At 44.4% G+C, this 9373-nt stretch overlaps 2 protein-coding genes across 6 annotated transcripts in view; one reads left to right on the plus strand and one right to left on the minus strand.

The window, feature by feature from the left end:
* The window catches only part of EDAR (ectodysplasin A receptor), a 97981-nt gene that overhangs the window by 64993 nt on the left and 23615 nt on the right, over positions 1-9373 (plus strand). For 3 of the 5 annotated variants that reach the window (XR_003046997.1, XM_025048487.1, XM_025048486.1), the window contains exon 6: positions 8423-8538. Coding sequence is in view for 4 of the 5 variants with exons in the window: in XM_025048487.1 (XP_024904255.1) it covers positions 8423-8538 (116 nt within the window). In the remaining variant the exon portion in view is untranslated. The remainder of the gene's footprint in view (positions 1-8422; positions 8539-9373) is intronic. The other 2 variants (XM_006914246.3, XM_015591252.2) reach the window with 1 other exon arrangement.
* The window catches only part of CCDC138 (coiled-coil domain containing 138), a 165210-nt gene that overhangs the window by 37727 nt on the left and 118110 nt on the right, over positions 1-9373 (minus strand). The window lies entirely within an intron of this gene.

Here is a 9373-nt window from a genome sequence, read left to right on the forward strand (position 1 = left end):
TTCTTCCCCAGCTTTTTTGTTTGTTTGTTTCCATTTTCATGAAATATCTTATTCCACCCCGCTTTATTTTGAGTCTGTGTGTGTCTTTTGATCTGAAGTGAGTTTCTTGTAGGCAGCATATGTAAGGGGCTTGTTTTCTTATTCATTCAGCCATTCTATGTCTTTTCATTGGAGCATTTAATCCATTTACATTTAAAGTACTGTTGATAGATATGTAGTTATTACCATTTTATTATTCGTATTTTTTATATTTTCTCTTCTTTCTCCTCCTCCTCCTCTTCCTCCTTCTCCTCCTCCTCCTTCTCCTCTTTTTTTTTTATATTTGGATTCATCTTGTTTGGGACTCTGCACTCCCTGGGCTTGTATGTCTATTACCTTCACCAGGTTAGGGAAGTTTCCATCATTATTTTTTCAAATGGGTTTTCAATTCTTTGCTCTCTCTCTCTCCTCCTTCTGGTACCCGCTATGATGTGAATGTTGGTACACTTGATGTTGTCTCAGAAGCCCCTCATACAATCCTCATTTTTTTGTTTTCTTTTTTCTTTTTGCTGTTCTGATTGTGTGTTTTCTGTAACATCTTCTAAATTGCTGATTTAATCCTCTGCTTCATCCAATTTTCTGTTGATTCTCTCAAGACCTACTTTTCATTAGTTATTTAATTATTCATTTCTGACTGGTTCTTTTTTATGCTTTCTATCTCCATTTTTATGTTTTCTATCTTTTTTTGAACTTCTCACTGAGATCCTCATAACCAGTGTTTTGAACTCTGCATCTGGTACATTGTTTGTCTCTATTTTTTTTGGTTCTTTTTTTTTTTTTTTTGAGGTTTGTTCTGTTCTTTTCATTTGGGACTTTTTTTGTCTCCTCATTTTTTCTATGTATTAAGTCGAGCTGCTACATCATCTAGTCTTGGGGGAATGCCCTTATGTAGTTGGTGTCCTCTGGGGCCCAGTGGCACAGTCTCCTTGGTCACCTGAGCCAGGTGCTAGATCCAAGTGTGTCCTTTGTGCGAGTTATGTGTGCCCTCCTGTTTTCTTGAGCCTTGATTGCTGTTGGCACATTAGTAGGAGGGACTGATTTGTTGTGAGGAATGGCTATGACTATAATGGATGAATTGGTTTGCAGGGGCTGACCCTATGGAGCAGGATTCCTTTAGTGGGACTCTGATGCCCGCTGAGTCTACCCTTTGAATATATCATTTGTGGGGGTAGTTGGGAGTTCTTCCAGTGTAGGCTGAAATTGGCCACCAGGTGTGCTGATTCTAGAACTTCTTGGTAGGGCCTCTGGTGCAGGCCAAGATCAGCTGCTACCTGTGTCCTGCCTGGGGCCATTTGGTATGAGCTACAAAGTGATATGCAGTAGGTTACCACTTGTGCTGGGCTTGGAAGTACCCAGGAAAGTCTAACCTGCGAACTGAGGCTAGCTATCACTAGAGCTGGGCTTGGGGCTGCTTAGCAAGAGTTAAGAGGCATGCTGAGGCCAAATATTGCTTGTTTGGGGTTTTCAGACCTTTGAGAGATTTTAGAAAAGTCTGTAACATGAGCCAAGACAAGCTGTCTATATGGAAAAGCCACTAGAAGCAGCTTGGCTGGGTCCACAAGTTAGGTAAGAAGGGGTCTCAGGGAATCACCAGGGTAGGGAGAATGGTGTTAGCTAGGTTAACAGAGACTCAGATATGGCATCTGCTTTGTTGTCCAGGTTAGGTTAGGGGAGGGCTCAACAAAAGAATGATGGCTTCTGCCAGCACTCTGTCTGGGAGAAATCTACCTCTCCAGCCCTTGCCCTGAAGCCAGACAATTCACTTCTTCTCCATGTGTGCCTGGCACCCATTGAGCCGCTGCCTCAGCTGGAGCTCAGATTGAGTGAGTCCATCAGCGAGTAAGTCTGTGCATGGGCCTTTTAAGAGAAATGTTTGGGACTCCAGCCCTTCATCTCATTCAGCCACTATCTACACTGGTTTTCACAGCCGGAAGTTATGGGGATTTTTTTTCCCAGCACTGGATCCCTGGAATAGGGAACCTGGTGTGAGACTGGGTCCCCTCACTCCTCAGGGAGGACTTCCATAGCCAAGATACCTCTTCTAATTTTTAACTGCCACACGGAGATGTGGGACCAGCCTGTTTCTCATCTCTACCCCTCCTACTAGTCTTGACATGGCTTTTTCTGTATATCCTTAGTTATAAAACTTCTGTTCAGCTAGACTTCAGGAAGTTTTCAGTGATGGTTGTTCTTTAGTTTAGTTGTAATTTTGATGTCATTGTGGGAGGAGGCAAGCACAGCATTTACCATCTTGATCAGAACTCTAGCTGAGTAATCTTTAATTTAATTGAGTTGTCGAGGTTGTTGTGTTGTAGGGGATCCACCAAAAGTAAGGTGTAAGGAGCAGAACTGATGCATTCCCACCCAATTACACAAACATCCATTGAGAGACTGCTCTGTGCAGACACTGTGCTTGAATGAGAGAAACTGAGTAGGATCTTGACATTAGATGGCTAGAATCAGTCTCTGATTACTACATAGTGCCTAGAATGTTATCTTGATTGTTTTTGTTATTGGTATAGATAAATAATTCATGCAGTTTCATGGATTAACTATAGATGTGCTGAGAAAAAAAAGCATCCTCCCCTTGCCATGCTCACCTTGGAAAGAAAATAATCTTCTTTGCAACTAACCCTCTGCAAAATAACTTCAACTTATTTTGAAAGCCTCTCCGTGTGAGAATCTGACCTAACATTCACAATCTAGCATAACAGCTCTGCATTTATTTTAGTAAACCTTTGGATTAAGGACCTACCAGGTAGGTACTAGTGAGACAAAGAGGAAACACATGGTACCTTCTTTTCAGTGGAAGAATGATACAAGAAAATCAGTGACTACACATAGTGTTCTACAAATTGAGGAAGGGCCATCACTCCATGGTTGGGGTCAGGAAGGGTCTTAGAAGACTTCTTGGGGTGACACTGGGATGGGTGGGGGTCAATCAAGCTAAGTGAGACAGAATTGAGACAGAGGTCTCCAAGTGGAGATACTCAAGCCAAAACTCAAAGGGTTGAACAATCTGACAGGACATGGAGCTGTGGGTTCCTGTGGTCAAATGGACAGTGAATGCAGGCAGGTGTGAAGAACTAGTGAGGGGAGAAAGAACCAGATGGAATAGGGCTCTGGAAAATGGTGCTGAAGACTCAAGTCTTTACCTTGATGCTGATACGGGTCATAACACAGATGTATAAGCTGGTGTAGGAGATAATCAGACTGTGCCTTAGAATGATTCTTCTGGCAACAGTGAGGAAAATGTGCTGAGTAGGAAAGAGATGGAGACCAGAGATAAGGTGGGAAGTTGTGAGGACCAGGGCAAGGAAGCATTGGAAGTTGGAAAGAGAGGGAAAATGTGAGAGCTGGTTAGAAGATAACAGTGACTGGAGTTGCAGACCAAGTGCATGTGGGATGTAGAAAAGGAGATTCTGAAGAGGACTCTTAGAGGTCTACCTTGGCCAGCTATGTGGACAGGGATGCCATTTGCTAAGACATAGAATACAGGAGGAAGAAGAATTTTGGTAGGGAGGTGGAGGGAAGATGGAAGAGTTATGTGTGTAATTCAAGGTGGTTGTGACATCCAGACCAACATATCTAACACAGAGATGGATAAACAGATGTGAAGCTGAGGTTGGATATGGAAGTCACCTGCCTATTAATGTTGTGGGAGCCACTGGTCCATATAGGATCCTCTAGTAAGGCAACTCTGTAAAGGGCGAAGAGGGTTGGGTGCAAAAGGGAGCCTGTCCCATCACCACTGCTGGCTCTGGCCCAGCTGTGGTTCAGAGCCATGCATGCATCCCCCAGTGGTCTGTGAGATTCAGCCAGATTTTATTTCAGATCCAAAAGGGGCAGTGACTATGCACACTGAGCAGCCTGTTTCATGCTTACTTAGACTTACAGAGACTTTCTAGACAGAAAGGGCAAGACCTGAGACCAAAGCAGTAAATAACCCTGTCCTGTAGGCAAGTGCCAGCTCGGTCACTAGAAAGGCTGCTCTTTGGCAATGAAAACAATTTGCTTGGTCCCAGAAAGAAGTCTGACAATGGAATGATCATGAACTCCCTGCCTGTAGAAAGCTTCAAAAGATAAGAATGACCATGTATAGAATTAGCAGGGATGCCGGCATCTGTACTCTTAAAAGGGTCTTTTCAGCTCTGAAATCTTGAGTAACTCCCTCTGTGCTCCATGAGAACAGCAACCTGCTTCTTCTACACTTTGTCTTCAGCACCCAGGACAAGGTGAGGCCTGGAGCACTCACTGAGAGAGTGAAGGCTTTTGTGCAGGAGACGCATCTTAGCACATATCTCAGTGTGTTCTCTCATTGCTCCACGGATATGAAAATGTATAGTCAGTTTCCAGTTTGGCTCTGTGCTGTGATATGACTTTTCAAATAATTTACTCCCAACCTCAAGACCACCAAAATAGAGGGCCCCTACTTAACCTCCAGTCCCCTAACTCCTCATACTGGCTCTAATGAGCACAGTGCTTTATCAGGTTAGGATCCCAAAGGCCTCCTGCTTTCTATTATATGCCTTAGGTTTTGAAAACAAAATGAAGCTTTCATGCTATGTCACAAAGGAGGATTATAAGGAGTTTTGGCAAGTTGGCATTATCAGCTCCATGAAAGGCTATTTTCACTTCCGAGTCCCTGTGGCCCCTAGTCTGTGGATACAGACTGCCTCCTACTTGTCTTCCTGACACCACAGGTTGCTTTGGCCATCTCTCTCTTTTGGGTTAGCAAGTACTCTCTCCTTATTTTTTGCCATCTCTGCTGTGTATCAGTATGTGGCCTGGACACTGGCTGAACAATGAGTACTACACAGGGCTTTCCTGTTGAGAAAGGCTTGTGTGGGAGGACCAAGGAACAAAACCTGAGAAGAGAAACAAGTGACAGGTGAGATTTCATAACTTCCCCCAGGGCATCACGTCACCCATTAGAGAAGCTTCTGCTGGCTGGCTTCCATACCACATCCATCCCCTTCAAATAAGTCGTTCGAGGATGGCTGGAGGACAGGGGCAATGGACACAGTGGTTGATTCTACATGCCAACACTGTAGAGGGCAAGTGGCATCCATTACAAGCTCAGAAACAATAGCTCAGTGGCATCCATTACAAGCTCAGGAACCCTGAGAAAAGAGAATCTTTGGGGAAAATCTGTATACCTATTGTCTTGGAGGAAGTCAATTTCTACATGGAAGATTCTAGAGACCCCATTTAATCTGAGCCTTGTCTTGGACTACTCATTTTAATCAACTCTGGAAGAAAAGCAGAAGAAAAAATAAAGAAAAAAAAAAAACTAAGGAAAAGTCAAAATGGAGACCAAAGAGTAGGAAAGTACACCTCTACAGAAAGACAAAGGGACTCTTTAGCAGGGTACAGATTCCTAAACGAACATCCAGCTTCATGTTGATGGAAGTCTGTCAGATGGAAGAAGTGAAACATTTACTCTCCACTCCTGTCTGGCCCAGAAGGAGAGATGTGGATATAAACTACACCATGAGGAGTCGCAGTTAATCCTAAAGAGAAAAACCTAACATTTAAAAATGTTCTGTGCAATATGTGTTAGGAAATGTGTGAGGTATTCAACATTCACACCCCCTGAGACAGTATGATTCCCTAACAGCTTCCTGGAGCCAACATTTTAAAAAAATTATAGTTTTCAATATTGTTTCTTCAACTAAGTTATTTACTACATTATACAGCTTCGTCCAGACACATACTCAGGACAGGAGGCATAGCTGCAGCCATGGGAATCAGATGTCCACTCAGGATAGGTGCGGTCAGCCTGCCTGAGAAGGTGCCTGTGTGCCCAGAAGAGGCAGCAGAGTGGTCCCAGGGTGGAGAAACCTCCGGTGTGCAGAAAGCGTAGTGGTCCCAGGGACCCGTTGGGTGCCCATTTCTAAGCCCAAGTATCCTATGCCCACCTGGGTGGCTGTGGGTCTTCATCTAAAATGAAGCTCAGCACCAGAGCGCTAACCAGAATAAGCTTGGCTATGGGTCTGGTTTTAGAAAAGGGAGGAAGGATGAGCTAAACACCCTCAGGGCTTCTGTCAGACTTATGAAGAAAAACTTGGTCCCATTAATTTATTTTCTAATCAATACCTGCCTAGAACCTTCTCTCCTCAGTACCTAGCACAAGGTACTAGGAGTACAGGTATGAACAAGGCTGGCCCTGAGGTACTCCCAGACTAGGAATAGAGACTATCACAACTGGGGGGAGAAGAATACACTAGAGGGAGAGGTGAAAAGAGGACCAACTAACAGTAGTGTCAACAAAAGGTTCCTGCCACCAAGAGTGCCCAATCCTGGGTGAGGTAAAAGGAGAAACTTTATTCATGTAAACAGTTTGCAAACCAGAGAGACCAGAGGTGCACTCTACTGAGACAAAGAGGAGGCTGCATTTTACAGAGAAAGTCTCTACCTTCGTCCCTGTTTGGCCCATTTTTATGCAAATGATGAATTTGAATATGCAATCTGGTGCAAATAGCACTGTCCTGATTGGTCGGCTTCTTGTGTTCTGACTGGTTGTTATGAAGCCACTCTGATAGGTTAGATGCAAATGAGGATATAGCTGCATAGTTTTGATTGGATGGAGCCAGTTTCAGCCCACTAGTCGAAATATAAAACCAAGAGCTCCTTTATAAGGGTTGACTGAGCCTGCAGGAGGAGCACAGTGCAGGAGGCTGAAGGCTCAGTTTATAGCTTTCCTCTGAAATGCAGTGTGTGTGAGAGGCCTCTGTCAGCTATGGCTGCTGGATTCTGGTTATGAATTTGTGCTCGGTTAACCACGAGAAGCCCTTCTCAGTAAATATATTTCTTTTCGAGGTTTACAGTGGCAACGCTGGGTCTAGATGTTAGAAAACTGCAGGGGGACTGGCCTGGCTGATCGGGAGCCTGTCACCTTCATGAGGCCACATGCAGACATGGGCCCCAATATCGCTTTCTGCTCCCATAGCGCAGATGGCTTCTGCAGGGTGGCAGAATGTGTTTTTGAGAGAGGCTTTTTCCAGAACGCTTAACTGTGAAACTGGTTTTTGGTAGCTTCTCTGAGGAGTGTTTTTATATTTATAAGATATACAGGGATCTGAGGATAAAAGGCTCTGAGGAAGGTCAGGTAATTATGATTATGATGGTACTGGTAATGATCAAGCTAATGGCAGCTAGAATCCGAAACTCCCCCAGCACTCCTGCACCATGCTACCAGTTACCACTACAACAGCAGGGCCTAGCCGTGCACAGCTAATAAAAAAAAATAAAAATAAAAAACAACCACAGAAAAATCCAGTAGCAGAGAGAGGGTTTTCATCTTTTGAAATTGCAATAAGGGAAAACATTGGCATCAGCTCACATTATTTAATGGATTTCTCACAATACAATAAATGGCTCCATGATCACCACTGAATGTGTGCTTATGGAAAACAAGCACATACCAAGAGAAGTGCCAAGCCTCCAGGTGGAAAGGCACCTGAGCCGTGAGCCCTGGAGGGGAGGACCAGAGGTGGGATGGCCTACAGAGAACGCAGACCCTCAGTGGCAGAGCTCTGTGGGTAGAGCGTTCTGAGAGTCAGCATGGTCATAGGGCTGGCATATCGACATCAGAAAACTCAAAAGGCATCATGGAATATTGGTGGGGGTTAAAGGACTTCGGACAGTCTTACCATGAATGGTTTGTCCTTTTCTTTAAGTGTGTGCAACCCCAGCATTAACTTATATAGGTGTTGTCAGTCAAATGCTTCCTCAGGAGAAAGCAAATACATTTCAGTTATGACCTGGCTGTACAGCAGGATATCCCTGAGGTCCTCTGTATTGACCTATCTAGACACTGCTGTAGCCACACTTTGCCGGCCAGTTGCATTCAGTCTTAGTCAGCAAGTACTTACTGGGAGGTGCCAGTGTCCCAGGCATAGACACATCTGCCAGTAATCTCACTAGGCTATAGCTACGAGATGGGCACTCGCTGAGGAGTTGCTCTTCCTCCAAAGGTGCCTGGGTCCCTAGTTGGCAAAACACCCAGAAAGCTAAACAGGGCATACACATGATGGGCACACAGAAATTTCTGGTGGATGGGGTTGAAGAAGATGGTGATGATATGCACACAGTAAACAAACTCGTCAGTGAAAGGAACCAAAAAGGGAAGATTTTAAAAAGACCTAAACTGGCCCAATATTAGCAAAAGAATACTCCATTCCGAGACAAGCTGAAAACCCCCAAGGAAACTCAGTGATCAAAGTGGGTTGATTTCCCAGCAGGACTCCTGATCCCATGGTGTCTGTCTCAGACCCCGCTTAGATTATGCTTTGGCCATGGGCATGCCAAGTGGTCAGCACTCGCTCATGGTAACACCCGGATCACCAGTCTGTTTTGTCTTGTCTTGCCCTTCCTGTAGCTACTACATGTTGGAAAACAGACCCAGGAACATCTATGGCATGGTCTGCTACTCCTGCCTCCTGGCGCCCCCCAACACCAAGGAATGTGAGTGCACTTTGTCCTTCCATCAGAACGGTACTAGTTCAACATTCACGTCTTTTCATTACATGATGTGGTAGGCACCTAGACAAGTTGACTACAGTGAAAGCATAAATAAACTGCTCCCATGGCCTAACCAGTCAGCAGGTCTGTGAAGGAGGTTTGCTATAGCTGAACCATGAGTCAGAGACGCAGGTCAGTCACCTTAGAAAAATGACCTTGAACAAGTCACATAACCTCTATGAGCCTCAGTTTTCTCATTTATAACTTGTGGGCATTATAATCTGAATTATTCATCTTATGCAATTGTTGGAAAAAAACAATGAGATCACAGATGCCAAGGTATTTTGCTGAGTACTACAAAACTGTAATGAATTGTTAGTGCTCGTACACATATATATATATATATTTTTTTAAAAGATGGCTTCCTGGATAAAGCCAAGGGAAATATAAGGAATGATCATGTAAAACAGATTCCACAAAGCACATGTAAACAATGAGTCTCACAAGTTAAGAGTCTTTCCTTGGGCTGTTTCTTTTCTGTTCTCATTTGGTTTGACTTTTATGGGCATGTTTATGAGGAAGGGCCAGGAACCTCTGCTCCCAAGAATGTATTGCATCGTCTCTTGGATCTGTGATCTGGAGAGACACTCACGAAGGTGAGATAGATGGGCAGCTGGGAGGAAACAGGAAGGCTAGTCCCCAGACCACAGGAGCACTTGTCCTGCTCTCCCTCCAGTTCTCTCCCACTCCAAGGCAAAAGAGATGCCCACGTTGGAACCCTGCCTCTCCTGGGTCTCCATGAGGCCCTGCCCACACTGTTTGCTCACAATAATCTTATCCAGGAGAATAGAATAAGGGCCTTCCTCTT

The sequence above is a fragment of the Pteropus alecto genome, unplaced genomic scaffold (assembly GCF_000325575.1).
Source record: "Pteropus alecto unplaced genomic scaffold, ASM32557v1 scaffold55, whole genome shotgun sequence".
NCBI lineage: Eukaryota > Metazoa > Chordata > Mammalia > Chiroptera > Pteropodidae > Pteropus > Pteropus alecto.